The sequence below is a fragment of the Schistosoma haematobium genome, chromosome 1 (genome assembly GCF_000699445.3).
Source record: "Schistosoma haematobium chromosome 1, whole genome shotgun sequence".
Taxonomy (NCBI): Eukaryota; Metazoa; Platyhelminthes; class Trematoda; order Strigeidida; family Schistosomatidae; genus Schistosoma; species Schistosoma haematobium.
In genome coordinates this window covers 76,188,255-76,213,608 of record NC_067196.1, presented here as the reverse complement: position 1 = coordinate 76,213,608, position 25,354 = coordinate 76,188,255, and the positions used below count along the sequence as shown (strand labels likewise).

The 25,354-nt window shown below is 36.2% G+C and overlaps 2 protein-coding genes across 2 annotated transcripts in view; one reads left to right on the top strand and one right to left on the bottom strand.

Annotated features, from left to right (window-relative positions):
- HIVEP3 (HIV type I enhancer binding protein 3) overlaps positions 1-13,612 on the top strand; it is a gene marked incomplete at its 3' end in the record, with an annotated part of 51,575 nt that extends 37,963 nt beyond the window's left edge. The window contains exons 11-14 of the mRNA XM_012944481.3: positions 5,214-5,928; positions 9,377-9,872; positions 11,631-11,901; positions 12,990-13,612. Of these exons, the coding sequence (XP_012799935.1) occupies positions 5,214-5,928; positions 9,377-9,872; positions 11,631-11,901; positions 12,990-13,612 (2,105 nt within the window). The remainder of the gene's footprint in view (positions 1-5,213; positions 5,929-9,376; positions 9,873-11,630; positions 11,902-12,989) is intronic.
- Positions 13,613-13,726: 114 nt separating this feature from the next.
- Positions 13,727-25,354, bottom strand: part of MS3_00002139 (uncharacterized protein) — a 44,135-nt gene continuing 32,507 nt past the window's right edge. The window contains exons 10-12 of the mRNA XM_051209711.1: positions 21,024-21,093; positions 20,777-20,946; positions 13,727-17,768 (exon numbers count right to left, since the gene is read on the bottom strand). Of these exons, the coding sequence (XP_051075170.1) occupies positions 17,741-17,768; positions 20,777-20,946; positions 21,024-21,093 (268 nt within the window). The 3' untranslated portion in view covers positions 13,727-17,740. The remainder of the gene's footprint in view (positions 17,769-20,776; positions 20,947-21,023; positions 21,094-25,354) is intronic.

The window sequence follows — 25,354 nt, the reverse complement described above, 5'->3', positions numbered from 1 at the left end:
TTCTAATCTATTTCGTTCTCGGTTGCATATATTTGCTCTGTTGTAGATGACGTTTGCATCATCGAAATATAGATTATATTTTACTTACACATGTGTTTACTGTCACAATCACTTATCGTCCCAATATATAAGAAAGGGTCAAAATCATCCTGTGACAACCACAGAGGGATTAGTTTAACTAATATAATATCTAAAATACTAGCCTCGATAATTATCAGACGCCTAACTAAGACTCGTGAACTGCAAACACGAGAGAACCAAGCTGGCTTTAGACCTGGTCGTGGCTGCATCGACCACATATTCACCATTCGTCAGATTCTAGAACACAGGCATACTTATCGACGTCCGACAATCGTGGTCTTTCTTGACTTAAAAGCAGCATTTGACTCGGTAGACCGCGAGATTCTGTGGCAGTGTCTGTCATTGAAAGGCGAACCCCAGAAGTACATAAACCTTGTGAAGGCTCTTTACTCGAACACTACTAGCCGAGTCAGAGCTTATGGAGAACTGTCATCTACTTTTGCAACCTCAAGTGGTGTTCGTCAAGGCTGTCCACTTTCCCCATTTTTGTTTAACTTCATCATAGACCCATTGATGGAAATGACATTCTCGTCGACTGAATTCTCGGGTATTGATCTCCTTCCAGGAGGTCCACTTATCGACTTAGAATATGCAGATGATATAGTCCTGATCGGAGAAGATGCTGACAAAATGCAGAGTCTTCTGGTAGCACTGAGCAACAATGCCAGGATGTTTGGAATGCGCTTCTCTCCCTCTAAATGCAAGTTGTTGCTTCAGGACTGGTCTGCCTCAACACCTGAACTAAGGATAGGGAGTGAAGTAGTCGAACGCGTTGACAACTTCACTTATCTTGGAAGTCTGGTCAGCCCTAATGGGTTGGTATCGGACGAAATCTCAGCACAGATTCGAAAAGCTCGTTTGGCTTTTGCCAACTTACGTCACCTATGGCGAAGGCGAGTTATCCGTGTATCAATAAAAGGACGAGTATACTGCGCGGTAGTCCGTTCTGTTTTAATTTACGGCAGCGAAACATGGCCATTAAGAGTAGAAGATACTCGTAAGCTATTAGTATTTGACCACAGATGCCTTAGAAATATTGCTGGCGTCTGCTGGGATCACCGGGTAAGTAATAGTGAGGTTAAACGTAGGGTATTAGGGAATGATGGTAAATCAGTTGATGAGGTTATGAATCTTCATCGACTGAGATGGTTGGGCCACGTGTTACGTATACCTGAACACCGATTACCACGACGTGCAATGCTATCCTGTATTGGAAATGGTTGGAAGAAAGTTAGGGGCGGCCAAACCAAAACGTGGCATCAGTGCTTGAAGTCACTAACTTCTAGTCTGAGCCATGTTGGTAGATGCAGACTACTTGGTTGGGGTCCGCGTGACTATCGTAACCAATGGATGGAGACTCTTGGTGACATGGCTCAGAATCGATCACAATGGCGTAGGTGTATACACTCCCTGTCTTCCCTTAAACTAAGAGATTAAAATCGCTTCATATCTTTCTTTCTACGAACCAATTCTTTCTTCTTGTACTATATCTCTATATGCAATCTTTCTCTTATATATTACTACCTTTGACCTAACCACTGCTATGAATCCGGTGTTCATCTTGTTGTGCTGATGCGGTATGGCAACCTGGACCGATGCATATATGTGCCTGATCCTACGTTGTAGCTGACTGACTGACTGACTGACATGTGTTTACTACAATAATACTTTTTTCAAACATGTATTATTGTAAGAATTCTATGACTTCTTTCTACGTGATATATAAGTTTTCTAAAATAGGAAATCATCTGTTGGAGTGTCTAAATCTGGTCAATTTTTTATTTGAAATTGACCAACCATTTACTCATTCCGAAATAATGCGTATGCCACGATTTCGTTTAACATTAGAAATGTAATAAAATTTTTAGAGCTCGGATTGAAACCAAACTGTGTGTTTTGTTACGTCTGTTTACCAGCGGAAAGCTTATTTTCGCTTTTATTCGAACCTACTGGAATTAATTGGCTAAATTTCGAAACACTATTTGTTAGTCTGTTATTTGTCTTTACAGTTATCGTTAACTAACTTGTATATTTCGATAATGTAATAAGAAGACGAAGATTATCATAACTATAATCCTCGTCTTTTTATTACATTATCGGAATTTATCAAAGGGACTAATTGCTTTAAATACCTTGTAAATAGCTTCAATTGACCTGAAAATTCGTTAGCCTAATCGAATAGATTCATTTTAGGTGTAAGGGACTCTTGGAGACCGTTGACTTTCGTAGTTTACGTCACGAACTGATTTTAGCTAAACTGTTGAAAACCGAGAAGCACTGGACAGGTGTTTCGTTTTAGTATGTGACTCCTTAGCAGTGCATATCCACATCCCACCAGAGATTGAACCATAGTCCTCTAGATCTAGTAGCGACCATCAACCATTGAGTTACTGTCCGATGGTTCACATTTCTGACCTAAATCAATATATCATAGTGGGTAACCGTTTTCAAATGTAATTCAAATGGGTGAACTACATCGACCCCAACTTATCACTAGAGCTACTGGAATTTCCTCCTTAAATCGGTCACTAATAAGCCTATGATTTTTGTTAAAATGAAGAGTTCATGGAAATTGTGGATCGTTTTTACTTGATCACTGTTTCAGATGTAGAAATCGGTGACTTAAAATTTAACTTGCAACTAATAGGTTAGATATACGAATTCTACTTCAGATACTTTGGTCAGCAGCGGCAAAAGCAACCGGTTGGTGACCATTAGTCTTCACAGAATCAAGATATATAACTAAAAAGTCAGTTCATTCATTTCTGCTTGATTACCGAGTTGTATTAAGTCTAAATTAATTTTATTTTCAATAGTTGAGATCATAAGTTAATTGAAATTACTACAGTCTCCACAAATCCCCTCCTGATACTAATTTTATTTTCTAAAAAGGGGTTATTTTTCTGCATATAGGACACAGGCAATATAATGTTAGCTTCTAGTATTTGAAAATTCAATAGTTCCTATATTTCAATTGGTTTCTAATTTTCACTATGGTTCAATTAGAGATAAAGATAAATTCCGGTGTGGAACATACATAATTCAGTCTACTCTTCCGCATACCACAATGGTGACAATAATTATCATATTGCGTCACATTATTCAACATTACGCTTCTTATATAAATTAAAAAATTATAATTGCCAGTTTGTTTGAAGTATGTATTCAGTAGGAAGAAAAATTCGCTGTTATGGTAACCAGGAGATGATAGTTTAATTCTTGAGAAAAAAATCTCTTCGTTGACGTAAATAAGAATCAGACAGCAAACACATGTACTCTGCTATAGTGTTCAGCCAATTTTTTCCTTCCTAACCATTTTTTAAATGTACATACTTAAACTATAGTTTGCATACGCAAACCATCATATAGGGTTAAACTTTGCAATTGACTGTTCACAAGATGCAATACAAGTTCATTTGGAAACTTTGAAGAATTATCATTATGTGTATCGCTTCAATGGTTCCAAGAATTTATCTATTTTTATTACATGAATTATACACGTCATATATATATGCATTTGTGGCTTCTAACTCTTAGTATTATTCTAATTTTATCACTCTCTGAGCGTTAGTTTTCATACTACTCTAGGTTTCCGTTTTTAGTACAGTTTCTTCATGAACTTTACATAATTACTCTAATTACTTACGCCTGTTACCCCTCGTGGAGGAGAATAGGTCGCTCACCAGCATTCTGAATTGAATTCTATCCTGGGTAGTTCTTTCCAGTTGCTATTCATCCTTTTCATGTCTGCTTCTGATTCTCTGCGCAGTGTTTTTTGGCCTTCCTCTCTTCCGTTTCCCTTCAGGATTACAAGTAAGCGCTTGTCTCGTGATGCGGTTCGATGATTTCCACGTTGTATATCCTGTCCACTTCCAACGTCTTTTCCTGATTTCCTCTTCATCTGGAAGCTGGTTTGTTCTCTCCCACAGTAGGTCGTTGCTGATGGTATCCGACCAACGGACTTTAAGTATCTTATGTAGACGATTGTTTATAAATACTTGTACTCCGTCTGTAGCTCTTCTAAGGTTACTGTCGATCTCAAGCCTGGGTAAAAGAGGAGTGTTTGGCTTGGGGTCAGCAACCCCATCTCGTAGAAAACAACCTTGCTAAGAAAATCGCCAACCCGAATAATTACTCTGTTTGGTTTGAATTTTTATATTCATATATAGGTTTGTTGAAATATGTTTAAGCATAAAATAACTATATATTTATAATATGCCAATGAATAGAAATTTGAATTGCTGACACGTTACACAGTTAACTGACTAAGAAGAATATTCAACATGAGACTTTGTTGTCAATTGCTTTTGATTGGTTAAAAAATAGTTATGAAACATAACAGTAGGACAATTTGAAGAAAATAGATTTGTCTATCGTTAAATGAATTAAACAAATGTAATGCTAGTCGATCACTCTAAAGTTAATAAATATTATTGTGTACTTAGTCCTATCGATCGTGTTTTGTGACACTTTTTGACCAGTAAATTCAATAAAAAAATGACTGGGGTTCAAATCCCTTCAAAGTGAAATTACTGATGATAATTGATTTGATAATATTTAATCTCTTACGACTGAGATTAAACTTTTCAATATTATACTTTAGAAATTATATGAATTTTCAACAACAACAAAAAAACCCCCGTAATTTATCGTCAATTATTTCTGCTGCATTTCATAGATCATATGAGTTGACAAATATGTAATTCTATGCAGAGTTGAGATCATTGTGAAAATTCTATCTAACAATATTTTATAAATATGTTCATTTCTGAATAAATAATAAAACTATCGTACATGTGATTCCTTGGTGATAAAGTCAGTAAGACAGATAACTTGTATCAAACTGTTTCATTCTTTTAGTAAATAAAAATAATAATGATAAAACATTCTGCTTAAATTTCATAACTTGCCAATTTAATGTAGTTACTTTCATTTTTTTTAAAACGGTTAAGAAAAGAACCTGATTAACTGGAATTTATTATAATCCTTCTATATTGAAAAACTTCTTCATGAGTTTTGTATGTGTGTGTGTATATTCTATCTAACTTTTGTTTTTGTATTTAAGTTTTCTGCTAAAGATTGTTTTAATTCATTTTAGTTACACTTTGCTTCTAATAATTATATATTTTCAGTTCCAATAAGACCTGTACCCGAAGTTTCTAGAATCAAATCAAACAATGCATTATCAACTGTACAAAATAAATCATTACAAGACCAATTTCATACTGGAGCGGGACAAAACGCTTCGGATCAAAAAATGTTACCACTACTAGTTTCCAGTAATGATTTAACAAATAATTTCACTAAATTAAATCCTACTGTAACTACATGTCTTGTCACCAGTACATCTGCCAACAATATTATTATTCCTGCCATTAATTACAGTCATTCTTCCTCTTCTTCTTCTGCTTTCACTTCATCCTTATCTGGTAATTTTATTTCACCGAGCAAAAGTGTCGGTGTTGAAATTTCAGTTGATAGCAAACAATCTCATCAACAAGTTCAACACAACAAACTTGTTACAATTTTACCAGCCAATCAGCCCGACAGGATCAAATGTCAATACCGACCAATTCATCATAAAAGACGAATAAATTTTACAAAGCTCAACAATCATAAAAAATATTTATCGAATTCACTTAATTCACAATGGTCTAACACTTCTATACGTGGGAGATATCGTTGTCAAGATAATTCATTGCATACTACTAAATCCTATCATCATTTGAAAAAACATTGGCATACACATTCTAATATTCGACCGTTTGTTTGTCATAATTGTGATATTTCTTTCAAAACACGCGGTAATCTAAGCAAACATATGAAATCTCGTTGTCATCATGACAGGTAAATGACTTGTTGTTTGTTAAATTCCCGAAATTTGTTTGCTGTTTGTTAGAAGATTTGAATCTCGTTTCTTTTTTGCTGGGGGGATATAGACAAGAACTAATGGAAAAATTAACTTTGAGCTAAGCTAATCGTATGACGAAATTACGATATCATCTAAATTTTATCAAACACATTTAGATTCCCTTAGTTTACATCACAAACTAATCCTAGTTTCACAACTATTGAAAATGGGGAAGGGCTAACAGCTATTTCATCCTAGTGTGAAACTCAGTAATGCGTACCTGAGAACGTGCTAGGGCTCGGACCGAGAACATACAGGTTTTGCAGTGAACACTTAACATTTAGATCACTGAGCCAACATCCGACAGCTTACGTTTCTAACTTAAATCAATGTGCAATAATGTCTAACAATCTTCTAATGCCTTCGGTGGGTAACTGCTTCATGTTCGACAAGTTTGAACTCCACTGATCATGACTTCTCACTGGAGCTCCCGGAATCACCTTTCGACGTTAATCACTAATGACCACGTGATTTCTGTTGCCATGGGGGTTTGGGGATATTTTTGAATTTCCGTAGCTTGAACGTTTATTTTTATTTGTTTGAACACATAAACATTGATACAAGGAGGCACCATATACATATGCGCCACACGATAACGGCGAGGTCAGTAGCAGTTATCATTAATTTATGTGAGGGCTGTGATACTATCCGAGTGCCCAAACGGAAGCAGGTGGTTTTCTCAAGAGGCTACTCCCTAAGCCTTTGACCTACAGGTCTAATCCACAAGGCAGTGGAGCAACGTTAGGAGATTCAGTCCCATGGTAACCGGTGACCAAAAACAAGTTCATACTCCTTTTGGTCCCTCAGGATCCTGTAGCCCATGTGAACCATTGGTTTAGAATGAGGGTTTTCCAACTTTCCTAGATGGATCCTGCATACCCACCGACCCGGTTAAAGTGCCGGACACTCGCTTTTCGTCCTCTCAATTTCGTGAAAACACCCCTACTACGAGAAGGCCGTGAGTAGGACTTCCCTGGTAGGTGCTGTATACTCGTGGCCATGTGAAAGCATTTCGAAAGGGAGAGCTGACTCTCCTCACTCTCGGCTGTACCAGGGCTTGTCAGGATTTAAAATTATTTGTAATTCAAGCTTAGTTTCAACTTCAGTCATTCTCCGTTTTTTAGGTTTAGGTCACATATTTTAACTACACAATTTTTTGGTTCTAGTTATTATACAGTTCCTTTTTATAGATTTCAGTAATACGCTTCACGATAGACCTTTTATTGAGAATGACTTAAATGTCTTTAGGTAATTGTAAGTAGTAATTATTTGACTGTAGTTAATAATATGGTCTAGTACTCGAGGTCTGGGACCTCTCAAACCGAAGTACCTCAGTCAGTCATAGACAAAGTAGAAATTGGAAAACACGTGTATCCGGTAAACTACTGCACTTCATAATACTAGGAGGAATTTATCAGGATAGAGTCTAAATGAGTGAAAACGATAGCTAAGTTTCTAGAAGTGATTCAACTTAGAATGAATGAAATTGGAGAACAAAGATTATGAAACAATATCACAACTTAAGGTTCTGAGGAAGACAAAAAGTGAATACGTATATACTGCTATAACCAACTTTGTATTATGCCAAATAAGGTTTATAACAATTAATTCATAAAGCAACGTAGAACCTGGCACATATGTGCATCGATCCAGGCTGTCACATTTTATTAGTACAGAGAGATGAAATTATCGAGATGTACATCTGAGTAGCAGATGTGACTACAGAATCTGTGGTAGTAGGAAGGTTTCGGCATAGACAAAATGATTCGAGAAGATGGAATGAATCCATGGAGTAAAAAGTATACGATTATTTTTTAAAGCTCGAGATCTTAGGGAAGGCAAGGAGTGAGTGCACCTGTGTTATTATGACCAATCCTGTTGGTTCTCACCTAATGCTTCCAACCATTCGTCACGATAATCCTGAGGACCTCAATTAGGTAATCTGCATCTATCTAGATTTCTCAGTCCGGTAGTCAATGGCTTCATGCACTGGTATGACAAGGTCTCCAGCATTAGGTTGTCATTACTATCCAGATCCAACTCAAGATGATTTCATCTTGTAATGTGGTTCAATTTAACCGACTAAATGGACTAATATCATGTCTTAGTTCTACCACTCAAGATCAACCATTACCAATACAGGAATAATCGCCGTTTCTCTATACTTTAGAACAAAAAAAATCGCCGATTTTTATTAAGTCAATTTTGAAAATATCTCAAATCAACATGAACTCATTATTAATGCTTTATCTTGTCATTTTTGCCTAGAAGTTAAAATTCATTCAGCTAATCAATCAATCATTAAATCGTATATTTCTTTATTTTACATTATGCCTACTCATGAACAACAGTTTTAATGACCTTTTTAGTACAAGTCTATTTGTGTGTTTATCTATATATCTGTGTGTGGTTGTTCTATATGATCGATAATGTTATTAGTTTTTCTCACATATGTAGTTCACATTTATTTATCTTTACATTAGAAATTCGATAAGAGTTAGGGAGATTAGTGAATTATGAACAAGTTGGTGAATTATTTATTTTTGAACACAATTATAAAGCGATTTAGTCTGTCCATGGTGTATCTTGCTGTGTCAAAATGATGGAATTGGTGAATGTTGGTATTTGTTAATAACAACAGACCTCAAGGACAATTCAATACTTGGTTTTGAATAGATGTTATCAAACAAGAAATACAAAATGATTCTCAAAACCTCGAGTAGAAAACTGATGGCGGAAAGTTTGGAAGAAGTTTTACTTCGAAGGTTATTATGCACAGAAAACGAGGCGATTTATAGGTTTATATGTGATCTTGAAGCTTCTGAAATCATCCTATTCTGATTTGTTTTGTAAAAACCACAACAATTTGGTCAACATCAGTGTCGTAAAAATTGTGTGGCATTCTTTTGCAACTGATTAATAACATTATTTAGGGGCCATTCACGTTAATCACTAATACCCACTTACTTACGCTTGTCTAAACTGTGCCCTTGAAGTTGAAAGATCTTCATTCAGAAGAATTATGACGCCTCATGGTGAAAGCCGAGACTCTTGAGAAGTCACGAGGCCGATGTTCTTTCTAACAACCATAGAAACACTTAATATAGGCACATGGGATCGATTAATACCCACTATTCATTCGTAATATCGGAAAGTTGTTTAGCTGACTGCAGGTTGAACTCATTAACGATGATTCAGCTTAGAAATAACGTAGCTTTCAGACTAATTCACAACTACTACTGATATTGTTTTTTTTGTCTCTCAACATGATACGTGATTTTTGGTAGTGTAATTATACTATTAGTCGATTTTTGAAGCAGCAAATTAATTCAATGCTCAACATCATGTTTAATGTTTTTATTTTTTTTTAACTGTTTTCCTCAGGTTTTTACGAGACTCAGGATTCACCCAAGTTCCTTTAACGAGTAATAGTTCTGTTACTCCTGTAGTTAATCGAGATTTCGATCATCATTCTAGAGAAGTGCCTCGTGACTCAGAGATTAATAATAATAACGGTATATTTGAAGACCGTCAGAATTATCGTAAATCATCAAATATCTCGTCGGCATCATCATCGTCATTGTCCTCATCGTGTAAAAGAAGAAACTTTTCAGGAGCAATCAACAATCGTTCATTCCCTTTTGGTAGCAAAAGGAACCAAGTCAAATCTTCATTGTGTACTAATTTTCATGGAATTACTTCTAAATCATTGTCATCAACATCAGCAACAACAACACCGACATCAATATCATCATCATCATTACCAGGAATTATGTCGTCTAAAGCTTCAACTTTACAGTCGAATATCACATGCTCAAATGTAGTGGATTCATCTAATCGTATTCCAGCTCCTAATGTTAATGCAGTTAATTTATCACAGGTGATTTATTATTATTTTAATAAAAGGATAAATTATTTTCGTCGTGTTTATTTATTCTACAGATTTTACATTAAAAAAAACTTTTATAAAACTCTCATTATTGCACAACAGATGAAAATTATACATTTTGTTCAAACTTCACCATGATTTCTTGTTAAAAATTGGATTAATCAAATAACCTAATATGTAATATACTTGACATGAATTAAGTAATTTTTTGGGATATAATACTGCTTAATGTTTGGTAGTGTTATTTTTAGTAATAACTAGCATTCAAAACTCATATATACACTTCGTTCTGTTTAAAATTTGACAGTTGGTGTATGCACTGAAACTTACATTTTACCACTCATGTCCTAAAAAAAGCTACTGAATATTGTTTATCAGAGTGCTAAATTGCAACAATCTGTTTTTCCCAATGTGTATTGTTTGTAAAGTTAGTCTAATATACGATTTTCTAAGTAAGACCATGAACAATATCGATATATAAGTACAGATAGTGAGTTAAACAACAAGCTATTCAGGTAAATATTATATTATTTTTAGTCTATTAAGTTGATAATAATTATTTTCACCAGTAGACTCTGTTCGCCATTTGTTTTGTGAAGGCAACAAACTTAAATATATAGAAAAATGTTTTGCTTATTCACAACTGACATGAGCTAATTATCTTGCTCACATAATGGACATGAACACTATAGTCATGTTACAAGGTGTTGACAAAATATAGGGTTTTCTGAAGATTTTGATTGAAATCCTAGAACTGGTCTATACCAACAGCTCGGAAGTAACTGCTGTGGCATATTTTTCACTTCCTACCTAGGTTAGTTCTTGTGAACAGATAATCAACAAAGTGAACAAAGATGGAGAAATCTTGACTAATTTCATCGGTTAAAGCCCTTCGTAACCTTGAAAGTGCAATAGTTTGTCTAAATTTTATGTAGTTGAAGGTAATCTTCATGAAACCGTGGGCTTGGGTTTCATGTCAGTTGAACTCATCAAGATTGCTGGTACGCCTTGCTGATGAAGTCATTTTTTATGCTTAAGTAGGTATACAAAACAAAAATTTATTTTGATTTTTCTTATAACTGATGCAGAAATATCTTAACTTTATTGGCTGGACTGCGATTTATGGACAAACCAGGGAAATTAAGGTTGGCATATCTTGAACATTGGCGCGGAATTCATTTGTCTACATAGTTAAATAGTATTTTGGCACTATGGCTGATGTTAATTCGTGCTGAAAACCTTAAATCTAATTCCTAACCTAACATTTAACTCTACATCATAATCCTGACTCATATTAATTTATAACCTTTTTCTACCCTACTAAGTGGGTGGGTCGTCTCAATGTCACTTTAACGTCGCTCAAATGGCGTCCATAAATTATATTCTCACCACTTTATTCAATGAAAATACTGTTTTTTCAGTTTATGCTCACACGTTTTCTCACGTGTGTAAGCCGACTCAAGCATCGCCTTCTCTAGAAAAATATAATATATATTTATATCTTGTGTTTTACTTACTGTTAACTATTTCAACCTATATATATATATATATATATATATATATATATATATATATATATATATATATATAGGATTGTTCGGTGACTTAATATTAATTAAATCCCTTCTTGTTGGTGTATTTTCAAATTTAAAAAAATATTTTCTCTATTTGCTTCATTCGCCAACTTTGGTTTGAATCTGGTGTAATACTTTTTTTACAAATTCCTTTTATTCTTCGTTAACTATTTAGGATTTACCAATGAATTTAAGTGCTAAACCACAAGAACCAATTGCTCTAATAAAATATATTGTTGAACCATCAGTTTATACTAAAATGAATGGAATTCAGTCGAATAATCTTAATCATTCAGAAAATATATGTGATAAACACGTTTCAAATAATTGTTTGTCATCAGCTGAAGTAATTGTTCAAACAGCTGTTGAAGCGGCTCGTAATCTTGCTACAGATAAACCAACTTTAAAACAGACAGATAAATTTAGTCATTCTACACCAGATTCAAGTGAGTATTCCATGTTTGACCTCTTAAATTCATAAGACATTTTCCTTTGTACGAACACACTCAGAACATACATGATTAATTCTTTAAGTTAATTTATGCACTTTCATCCTAAGCTTGTATTAGTCACTGGCGAGTATCCTTTGAAAGACTAAGAGGAATGATAAAATGCTATGGAATGTAATTTTGTAACTGGATTTAACCTCGTCCTGTGATATATGAACTAAATTAGTTTGTTATGTGACGTCTAGGTATACTATTTAATTATCTAAGCCGAAATAGGTGGAACGGAATCTCAATAAATGTGACAGTTGAGAATACTCAAGCTACACTAACAATAAATGTGTTGCAAAATTTAAAGGCATTACCCTATTTGCAGATTTTCAAACACTATGTAAGATGTCTACCCAGAAAATGAATTAATTATAAATTTTTTTAAAATCCACTGAAGGGACTGATTTAAGTAACTGATCTGAAATACATTCTGAAGGTAATAAGTTTATCGTTCATATTAGATCGCTGTTAAACTAGTAGAATTCAGACAATAGTATCAATTATAAATGAGAGCATATCTGTTAATAATTTTATATAATTTATAGTTGTTCATTGCTAGCCGAATTGTTGGTAACTCATTTAACAAGTACATGTTAATCATACTTTTTGAAAATTAAGTTTAGTGATACTTATCGAAGTGGATAGTGTTGAGTTCGAACCTGAGACTTGTCCATTGAACTGTTTTACATCTCTGACATTTTTAATGTTAAGCGATGTTGATTTCAAGTTTACTACACTGTTCTTATATATTATGTAATAATCGACTTGATTAATTATTATTATTGTAACCAGTTCTAAATCTGTTCAGCATGCTATTAGTAAATTATACAAAATTTATACTACATACATAACATTTATGGAAGTAAAATAATTCTGTCTAATAGTTCTCAATTTTATATTGATATGCATGTACCTACAGACAATTTATAAGAAGTTTTCATTTTGTAAATTATAAATTGTAATATTTGTTATAAAGAGCATTTTCCTAGTGTTCTATGCTTCTAATAGTCTATTATTATTCTTTTTACTATTATTAGAAAATTCTGAAAGAATACCCACTCCAGGAAATTTATCTGATCATGTAAAACCAATTGATGCTCAAGTGATAAATTTCAATACATCAGATTTAGAAGAGCAATATTACTCTAAAGGATTATCCACTTCAACTCCATGTTATCAAGAAAATGGTCGAAATGATAAATCATGTTCGCTTCCTTCTAGTAGCAGTAGTTGTACAACTTGTACAGAAGATTCTTCTACATCAGAAAAATTAAATAAGGATATGAAACAGAACAATGTAAAATCATTACATACTTCAAATAAACCAGAATCTGATGCACGACAAAGTCATGGAGTTAAATCTCACGCCTATTTAAGGGATCCACGCCCTTATAAATGTAATATGTGTCATGTAGGTTTTCGTGTTAGTGGGCATTTATGTAAACATTATCGGTCTAAATCACATATGTCAAATATTTTACAAATGGCTCAATTATCAAATAGTACAATTGAACGTATTTTACAAAGTCATATGGGCAATCTTCAACTTATTAATCCAGATACTGGTGAACTGAGTATGCGAATATTAGAAAAAATAATTCCACCTTGTGAATTTCCAGCAATAACAACCGTTAATTCAGGAACAAATGGACATAACTAAAAATCTGCCCTAATTGTATCTGCTTTAACAATTGTAATTACAGTATAAACTGTTTTTTTGTACATATGATCAAAATTTTTAAAATAAACAATGATACTTATTTTTTGCGATCCTCAGCTTTCTTTTCGTTTCGTAAGTTGATGTTAAGCAGGTGTTTGGCATTCTGAAAGTTCGGCAGTAAACGTTTTCATATTAATGGGACCTACTATATTCATGGTAAGTGCTGTTTACTAATATTCTGGGTTCGATTTTACATGAGCTTAACCAGATTAACTGATGAAAAGTTCCATTCAAAAACATGTGGTTGTCCATTCTTGAAATTTACTGGCCCTCCGAATGACTTCAACAAGCAGCACGTACTATAGAAGCCTTTTTATGTCTAAACAAACGCATATGACTGATGCCACGAAGGAGATAATGACCGAGCATACAATTGTCAAGCATTATCAGCTTGAAAGGGATGAACTCCGTAAGTATGAAGTAGAACTGCTGCAAATCCGACAATTATAACCGAACTTACGAAGACGACTTCACTTATCTAGGTCTATAAACAAGCACTTAGATTACCAACTGATTCAAGACCTGAATGCGGCGAACCACATACAAACGAACATTAGGCGCCAAATAATTGAGGGCTCGCATGTCATGCCATAGTAGGACGATGTCACAACACAAGATATTTTCTACGGAAATCTAAATACATTTATCTCACAAAAGCCCCTCTACAATAGTCAGTTCCCGAACACAGAATTTATCTGAACACATAAATATTGGTATAAAGGGGCACCGAATACATATGCGCCACACAAGTCACTTGATTTGTGTGTGGGCTAAGATACTGCCCGGGTGCCCAGACGGAAGCAAGTGGTTTCCTAAGGCGCCACACCCCGAGCCTTCGACCTAAAGGTCTGTTCCACAAGGCAGTGGAGCAACGTAATGAGATGCAGTCCCATGAGAGCCGGTGACCAACGATTGGTTTATATGCCAGTTGTTCCTTCAGGATCCTGGAGCTCATATGCACCATTGGTTAGCGTTTTTCAACTCCCTAAGTGAACCCCGTGTTTACCAAGCCGGTTAGAGCGCCGGATATTCGCTTCTCGTCCTCTCGATTTCGTGAAAACACCCCTACTGTGAGAATGCAGTGAATAGGACTTCTCTGGAAGTGGCTGTACACGGTGGCCATGTGTGAGCATTTCGGGAGGGAGAGATGACTCTCCCCACTCCTGGCTGTACCAGGGCATTTGGGGACCCTGAACACGAATTCTAAGAAATAGGAGCCAACCCTGAGAAATACGATAATTTTTAGATTATAATTGACAATGCGCAATAGTTTACCGGCGTTACGATGCTGATCCCACAGTCCCACCATGAACCCATACTCGTAAAGCATGAGTCTTGAAGATCGAGAGCTTAAATATCGATTTCAAAATACTTGACTCGGATTTTGTAATGAAGTGTAACTATGTAGAAGCAAGATTTCCGGCAGTATTAGGGTGTATAATGAAACAAAACCCATGTAAACACCGTTAGACAAAGTTATGTCGAAAGGGTTCATAGCTTTCGAATCCTCAGTTTTACATGTCATGTCATAACTGATCTCACCACCGCTTGTCTGTTCTACAAGCTCGATTCGGGACACAATGTTGGAAAAGAGGTTATAAAATATTAAGGGTGCTATTTCGTAAGCTCTATGAAAGCGGAATTGAATTATCGGTATTAATCTACTACATAAGACAAATGTTTCAATCAAGTAGATAGAAAGCCTAGTTTGTAGTTTACTTTCCTATCTCTTTATATATAGTACTGAAAAGACGTTTAGGAAGATGATCGCACCACACAATCAACGCACTAGCACATTTATTTTCGTATATTGCGCAGCTATTCGAAGGACCAAGCTGAACTCGCCAAACACCAGCTTGCCATGTAGCGCACCTCGGGTAGAAGTTTGCACTCAGCCTTTAAAAAGTTGTATACTTCGCACGTTTACTTGTAGTATTTGACGAAGCAAGACAGTTGGATATATCATGGTAAGCTCACTCTTTGTAAAAGTCGAACGTCGCAGCAAGGTCACAGGTGGCAAGTGCGAAACGACTTTGTATTGAGATATCGTTAATGACCAAGAAATTCGATTACTTAATCGCCTTTTTAAAATAAGCGTTACTGGAGAAACACCTTAAACTTAGTGAATACGAAACACGTGTAGACCGGAGTGAGTAAACACAATAGATAACATATATTCGTAGTGATAACTAGAGATAATTTCCTTAGTAGCACGGAAATATATGTTTTTGTAAGGAGATATGGTATGGATTCAGTGTTCAGCAAATCGACTGTAACCCATCCGAAACTAACTAGATTTGTTAGTTAAAAGTTAGTCCCTTTGACAAATCAAAAAATACAACGATAAGACGGGATTTATCAGAACTGTGCAATTGTTCGAAATGTATTGCTCTAACATATCGTATAGATCTGATAAGCTTCTCATTGCATTAAATTACATTCATTGAGATTACCTCTTAAAATCGTAATAGCTCTAATCAAGGCGGATTATGTTTAGGTAGCTGTTAAGAGTCGTAAGCTAAGAATTAGTCTTGGCAGAAACGAAAATTTATATCATTTCAACTGTCGATCCAAATTTGATGCAAGAGGAAGAACTTTAATCACGTACGGTGATTTAAAAGTAACAAATCAATCAATAACATAAATTCTTTCGGTTTTCTCTTGGCTTTATAGTACAAAATAATCTCTTATCATGTCTATTTTGTATAAGAACAAATGTTTTATTTTGCTAATAATTATGATTACGAGCAGTTTATCACGAAAAGAGCTAAATAAGTCACTCAATCAGGATGTTATATTGTAGCTTATGCTGAGTCCTTGACTGAAGATTGGTTTTATTTCATCCATACAATCGAGTCAGCTCATGGAATTACTTAGTCAGAAATTAATGCAACCTGTTCCCTACACAACCTTAACATAGGTGTTATAATTCATTCTTACGGTTATAACCCGGCTATTCCTATTGCTTAGTCTTCTCAGACACCAATTCACTCGACAGGTCCCCAGATCAGAACACGGTTGAACAGGAAAGAGATTATATTCCAAATAACAAGGTTAAATGGAAGTAAGAAGCACAATAGGAAAAACGTTAGTATATTTATAGTTTCTACATGAGAAGATCCATAGATTGTTCTCCAAGTATCGACTAGCGCTGATTGGATAATAGGTATTTCGATATTACAAGACGGTCAACTGAAGAGGATTCTCAGGATACATAAATGTTTGTTTTACTGTTGTTGGGGCGATCGCTACAGCATCCAATCAATCTCCACTAGCAGTCATTTGTGCACTGTTAAGCTCCGATGTTCAGTAACAATAAAGCACAAACACTAGAAACTATGTAAGCTTTGTTATTTTTAGGTAGTGGTGACGCGTGTTTACCTTTAACGGATCTTCAGTCATCCTATCTTTGCACAGCCACACAATAGCTTAAAGTGTCAGTCGTTGAAATACTACATGGACTTTCAGTTCTGGAAGTAAGATATATAAAGTAGGAAGTCATTATTGCAGAAATGACCGCACACATAATGGTCATGATTGATTTGTCTTAAGGAGTTATTCCTCTGATTCTCAGATCACACCCCTAGGCTGACTAAACTGTTACTACAAATCTAGTTTCACTCTTATGAACTATGGAAGTAAGTCCTATAAGTATTCACTTAATTATTAATACATATCACATCGTTTATTAGATTTGCTGATAATTATAAACTTCAGTAAAACAATAACGTTTTATCTGAAGCGCTAAACGCTACTTTAATTTCTGAAGAGAAATGGATAAGAATTATGATAACACATTTTAAAATGAATGAAAGAAAGACCCATATTATTTCCAGTGACGTTCATATTAACTAGCGACTTTTATTCGTAAAGAATGAAACAACGAGTGTTTTCAATTTTTACAAAAACACAAAACATTAACAAGTTAACTGCATAGAACATATCTGTGTAATTGAAATAATTGGATAAAGCATTCAAGAATAATAAAATTAGTGAGGATGTGGGTTTTCATTTAGTTCCGCAAGAGACGGAGTTAGGGAAAAAGAAAACAAGGATGATAGTGAGGAATCAGATTTGATCACCATATCGTTTAACGCTGAAAACAAAAAGATCAAATAATGAGTCACTAAAGCAATTATAAATTTATTTAGTAAATGTGGAAAAACATCCACGATGAATACTAAAAGATCGTCACCGGTACATAACTAATACACTATTGGTTGCCAAACTTCGATGAAGAACCTCACATAAGAATTATAGGTTCAATGCCCCAAACATGGCGCGGTTCAAAACAAAGTACCTGAACTAATGACTCACAGTTTTCAAAGAAGCAGAGTGATAAATGTGCATATCACGAGCATAAACTTGACAATACATGAGTATCTTCCACATCTCCCAAATGATGCAACAGGGGATACGTATCGACATGCATCCATCTAACCTAACATTAAAGTGTAAAATCGTTGGAAGTATCAACTGCTTGATCTATACACTGGAAGTTTCATTGACTTAAGGCGGTCTATACCGTCTATGGTGTCGAAGCGATAGTTTGAGATATACACCGGCAGGATATATTACCAACCACTTTATGCTTTATTACTTAACTAAATGTATGAGAAATTTCCTTGTCGCATCAATTGATGGACACGGCAGACATTCAAATATTATTGAACTTGCATTTATGATGTGGAAACTTTATTTCTAACACCATTTCACTAAAAGGGATTAAACCTTGGTCATTCATAAGCAATGCCGAATTTTGACCGAAGTTCCTGTCTCTTCAGTATCAACTAAATAAACAGTTGATATAGTCACGAAAATTTGAAGCAAATCGTTCGGTATCTAAATTATTGATTCGGACGCACAGCCAGATTTGTGCGTTGAATACTGCATTACAGAAGGGAGGTGTTCATATGAGCGAATTCTATGATTAATACTGTTCGAAATTTAAAAAAAAAGATATTCGAATTGGACTAACCACAACAGACGGTCGCCATTATCTGTTCTTTGAGCCACGATGCTATAAGATCTACCCAGGTATCTTTCCCTATCGCTTAGTTTACCTACTTGAGCATTAAAGTCACCGGCCATTATTACTACATCCGAGCGCCTAGCTTTTCGGAGACGGTCGGAGAGCTTTCTGTAAAACTCATCTTTTACATCATCTACGCTGCAGTCAGTGGGAGAGTAGGCAGAGACGACGAAGAGGCAACGACGAGTGTCCTTATCTTTTCGGATCCTTACTGTTCCATTCAGTCAGACAGCGCACAAACGACTGTCTACTGGGATCCACTATAAGAGGGCTAGTTCTGCCCTAGGACTCAATGCTATACCTATGCCGGCGAGGCCACGGGAAGCAGAATCAAAGCTTCCAGATACATGAAGTGTGAATCGAGTCGGTTCTTTATTTTGGCATGGTGAGGTCAAGTAAATGACGCTACTCGGATCCTGTATGCGCGTTTCGGAGACGCAGCACACATCGATGGCGCGGGATCCTAAAGTCTTAGCTAAGGAAGCCTGCTGTCCTATTTGGCACAGTGTTCGGACGTTAAAAGCTCCTACGTGTAGTTTAGAGCGTGGTTTCAGGAAACCAGGAATAACGTTCCGCGTGCTCGAATCGTTTGCCCTAGCGGTGCGAGGTGATAAAGAGACGTGAGGAGGGTTAGTCATGGAGATAAGAGAGGTATAGGAAGGATTGTACGTGACCAACTTGGTCTCGTGTGCCGTTACGGGTATGAGGGCTGGTGTCACTTCCAGGCTGCCCAGACCGTGGAAGAGTATTTCTTGAGGAACCTGAAAAGGAAATTGGATTAGTGTTGATCTTAAAGACCTGGGAGCGTGACCGCAGAGCCCAACGGACAACTGCTTGAGGCCGGTCGCGCACGGCCTTTTCGTGGAAGGTTTTTAATGTGTTGGCTCCGTTCTTCAAAGGGCCTTACCGCCGGAGACGGAAATCCGTGAGGTAAGGTGAGGTGTGACATTTTTAGGGTCGACCTTTTCTAACCCCACCCCTTCTTGTGGGAAGGTAGCATCGCTGCAGATGCTGGTTGTCTGAGGGAAACACCTTACTGCTATCAAACGTCTGTACAGTCAGCAGTACGACTTCGCCCTCAGACCTTTAGTCTTACCGTTCTCCAATCGACCTGCCTGGCATGGTAGAACCTACAGGAACATATGTTCCAGCCAATATAGCTCGGTTGGGTCATAACGATAGGCAAGCCCGACCACCGCGTCAAGGTAGCAGGTTCGGTCGGGAGAGATATTCAAAAAATTGAAGGATCATGTGCCACGTTTTGATTGGATAATTTCCTGTCATTATTATTCGGTATGTTTCCAAAAGACCAAGGCCATATGAAAGTAACACACTCAATGGTGAGACTATAATTTATGGACGACTTTTGAGAGACGCTAAAGTGATCTTGCGAATGTTTGCCTACTAACTATGACTAAATCAGGATCATAAACCAGTGTGAGGATTTGGAATTATGATTTACATTCGACATCAGCTAAAATGTCAAAACGCTATTTAGCCGAATAGATGAATTTCGCGCCAAAATCCAAGACCTGTCATCTTATATCTGCTTGGTTCGTCCATAAATTATAGTCCCGAGTTTGAAGTGTAAAAGTAGTCTGGAGTTACAGGAAGCAGCTAGGAAATTAGCAATAAGTATTTCAGTGGTAGATTTAACAGAATTAATAAGAAGTTGCATAAATAGAAGATTTAAGCAAACTATGGTTGTTAGTGAGGCACTAAAGTCGGAATGTCATTATGAAGCTGGATTTCGCCAGTTAGTTTGAACTTCTCGTTTATATTAACCAATATATAATTAAAGTAAAGAGATTGAAAACACCAATCTCCAATGTTTTATTCCACTTCTAGGTTGGTTAAGGCACTTACTATCCCAACGACATCAATGAACTGTTGAAAGCCTAGGGAACCGAATTCAGATTCACGAACATATTTATAATCATGTGATCTGGTACATTTCAGTTTTGAACAGTAAAAAAAGATATAATACTGTTAACAGAACACGTTAAACTCAATGTTGCACAGAAAAAGGAAAATATCGCTTCGAATAATTTATTTATTTATATTCAACGTACCACATTTGAAGAAGAAATTGAGCGTTTTGGATTTGTTCAGGAGTTCCAGTTATTGTAATAATACGATCTTCAACACCGGGTTCCTGTTTACTGATTTTAATATCTGCATTTGACTCATGACGAACTTGATTTATGCGACAACCGGATCTACCCATGATCGCACCTATCATCTTAATTAGAAAAACAGAATTAACACTTAGAAGTGTAAAGCATAAAAAGGATTACAACAGAATTTAATCACACTAACCTTGTTGCTCACAGAGACCTGAGTGCTAGTAGTCGGAGTTAATATACTCATGGCCATACGGCTGGGTAACCTGAAGAAAAAATGAAAAAAAATAATACAACACAAGCTACACATGAAAACAAAACGTTCATAGGAAAGCGAAAACGTTACTTTATGCATATTGAATGGACGAAATACACATGGAGTGTAAAGTTAAGAGCAGAATATACTACGAAGTCATTAAAATAAAAGATAAGTAATTCAAGAAACCTACATAAGTAATTATAAATAAGTAAACTAATGACAAACATTTAAAAGCACATAAAAAGCAAACAATATTACAAAACAATCAAATACACAACAAAAACAAAATAAACAGATGTATATCAAGCAAGCGAATAAAACAAAGAAATTCATACAATACAAAAAATACCAAATTCAATCGCATACCTCACATGTATGTATTTCCCACTACCAAGTCTTTCCGAGAATGCAAAATCGCTCGAACACCACACACAAACGCTACTTTAAACACAACGATTCACTGACCAACGCAAAATCTATTTGTCGAAAATTCATTTCAAAACCACCATCAACATCAGCACTCAACACATACAAGACTAACCCAAAAAGTCATATCTGTTACGCACAAGACAAATAACTAAAGTGACATGTCGTCTGCATTCGTACCAAACAAGTCCCTGGAATGGACAAGAGGCATAGCAATGCATTCGTTCAATCTCAGCCGCAGGAAACGACTCGTCGTGAATCCCATATACACGGAGTAGCTGAACGGCTATTCAACATACTATACTCAAAGATCTACGTACACATAATTACACAACAAGTGAACAATCATTCAAAACAACTCATTGACAAGACACTTTCATCATATGCATATATTCATAAAAAGACAGAAACTCAAAACAAATTAATATCTTCCTGAACAAAGTTAAATTACTCAGAAACACACACACACACACACACACAACGTACGTCGATTCATTCTGTCTTCATAGTACGGTAAAAGGAAACTCTGCTTCTCTCAGTTCGCACACTCACATGGCGTAGCATGACCAACACAGTAGACAATGAAACCTGCTGTCATACTGACCACTAGTGTTTCATTAAACAGACAACACACTAATAACATTTTGTCGCACACGCATCAAATGCATTGCATAAATATCAGCTACTCTAACGACATCATTCACGAACGTGCACAATGCAGTATAGTAGCTATATAACTGACTACAGACACAGAAAAACAAATCACAAACAAACATACGAATACACTACTAAGAACGACATAAACACCTTAACAAATCAACATCCCATGTGGCCTGCACATCGTACCCAACGAGTCCCTGAAATGGACAAGAGGCATAGCAGTGCATCCATTCAATCTCAGCCGCAGGAAACGACCCACAGTGAATCAACTATGCACGGGGCAGCTGAACGGCTACTCGCCATAACCAATCGACACAGCCCAAACAATACAAATACACACTCATATAAAGCATCAACATACAAAATCTACTCTATATGTGTATACAACTGTCTATATACATACACACTTTTGTTAGATAAAATGAAACGAACATATCGGACAAGACTATTCTCAATCAGGACACAGCTTCATGTATGTCGGTTGTGATGACAGGGTTTAGAAATAAAGAACCTGCATGTGCGACACGACAAATTATCTTTCAGCCGCAAACAACTGTTCAGCACATATTATAAATGCGATGAACAGCTCCACGGCAAGTCATCACACACAAATAACAAACCAACATTAGCCCACATCACTGAATCACATTTGCACAAAATCAAACGAATCCGTTTCTCTCTCTCTCTCTCTCTCACTATATATATATATATATATTTATTTACAGAAAGGAAAGAGCATAGCGCACACGCACACTGAAAATTTGCATGTCATACATGTATGTATTTCTCTACTACCAAGTCTTTCCGAGAATGCAAAATCGCTCGAACACCACACACAAACGCTACTTTAAACACAACGATTCACTGACCAACGCAAAATCTATTTGTCGAAAATTCATTTCAAAACCACCATCAACATCAGCACTCAACACATACAAGACTAACCCAAAAAGTCATATCTGTTACGCACAAGACAAATAACTAAAGTGACATGTCGTCTGCATTCGTACCAAACAAGTCCCTGGAATGGACAAGAGGCATAGCAATGCATTCGTTCAATCTCAGCCGCAGGAAACGACTCGTCGTGAATCCCATATACACGGAGTAGCTGAACGGCTATTCAACATACTATACTCAAAGATCTACGTACACATAATTACACAACAAGTGAACAATCATTCAAAACAACTCATTGACAAGACACTTTCATCATATGCATATATTCATAAAAAGACAGAAACTCAAAACAAATTAATATCTTCCTGAACAAAGTTAAATTACTCAGAAACACACACACACACACACAACGTACGTCGATTCATTCTGTCTTCATAGTACGGTAAAAGGAAACTCTGCTTCTCTCAGTTCGCACACTCACATGGCGTAGCATGACCAACACAGTAGACAATGAAACCTGCTGTCATACTGACCACTAGTGTTTCATTAAACAGACAACACACTAATAACATTTTGTCGCACACGCATCAAATGCATTGCATAAATATCAGCTACTCTAACGACATCATTCACGAACGTGCACAATGCAGTATAGTAGCTATATAACTGACTACAGACACAGAAAAACAAATCACAAACAAACATACGAATACACTACTAAGAACGACATAAACACCTTAACAAATCAACATCCCATGTGGCCTGCACATCGTACCCAACGAGTCCCTGAAATGGACAAGAGGCATAGCAGTGCATCCATTCAATCTCAGCCGCAGGAAACGACCCACAGTGAATCAACTATGCACGGGCAGCTGAACGGCTACTCGCCATAACCAATCGACACAGCCCAAACAATACAAATACACACTCATATAAAGCATCAACATACAAAATCTACTCTATATGTGTATACAACTGTCTATATACATACACACTTTTGTTAGATAAAATGAAACGAACATATCGGACAAGACTATTCTCAATCAGGACACAGCTTCATGTATGTCGGTTGTGATGACAGGGTTTAGAAATAAAGAACCTGCATGTGCGACACGACAAATTATCTTTCAGCCGCAAACAACTGTTCAGCACATATTATAAATGCGATGAACAGCTCCACGGCAAGTCATCACACACAAATAACAAACCAACATTAGCCCACATCACTGAATCACATTTGCACAAAATCAAACGAATCCGTTTCTCTCTCTCTCTCTCTCTCCATATATATATATATATTTATTTACAGAAAGGAAAGAGCATAGCGCACACGCACACTGAAAATTTGCATGTCATACATGTATGTATTTCTCTACTACCAAGTCTTTCCGAGAATGCAAAATCGCTCGAACACCACACACAAACGCTACTTTAAACACAACGATTCACTGACCAACGCAAAATCTATTTGTCGAAAATTCATTTCAAAACCACCATCAACATCAGCACTCAACACATACAAGACTAACCCAAAAAGTCATATCTGTTACGCACAAGACAAATAACTAAAGTGACATGTCGTCTGCATTCGTACCAAACAAGTCCCTGGAATGGACAAGAGGCATAGCAATGCATTCGTTCAATCTCAGCCGCAGGAAACGACTCGTCGTGAATCCCATATACACGGAGTAGCTGAACGGCTATTCAACATACTATACTCAAAGATCTACGTACACATAATTACACAACAAGTGAACAATCATTCAAAACAACTCATTGACAAGACACTTTCATCATATGCATATATTCATAAAAAGACAGAAACTCAAAACAAATTAATATCTTCCTGAACAAAGTTAAATTACTCAGAAACACACACACACACACACACACGTACGTCGATTCATTCTGTCTTCATAGTACGGTAAAAGGAAACTCTGCTTCTCTCAGTTCGCACACTCACATGGCGTAGCATGACCAACACAGTAGACAATGAAACCTGCTGTCATACTGACCACTAGTGTTTCATTAAACAGACAACACACTAATAACATTTTGTCGCACACGCATCAAATGCATTGCATAAATATCAGCTACTCTAACGACATCATTCACGAACGTGCACAATGCAGTATAGTAGCTATATAACTGACTACAGACACAGAAAAACAAATCACAAACAAACATACGAATACACTACTAAGAACGACATAAACACCTTAACAAATCAACATCCCATGTGGCCTGCACATCGTACCCAACGAGTCCCTGAAATGGACAAGAGG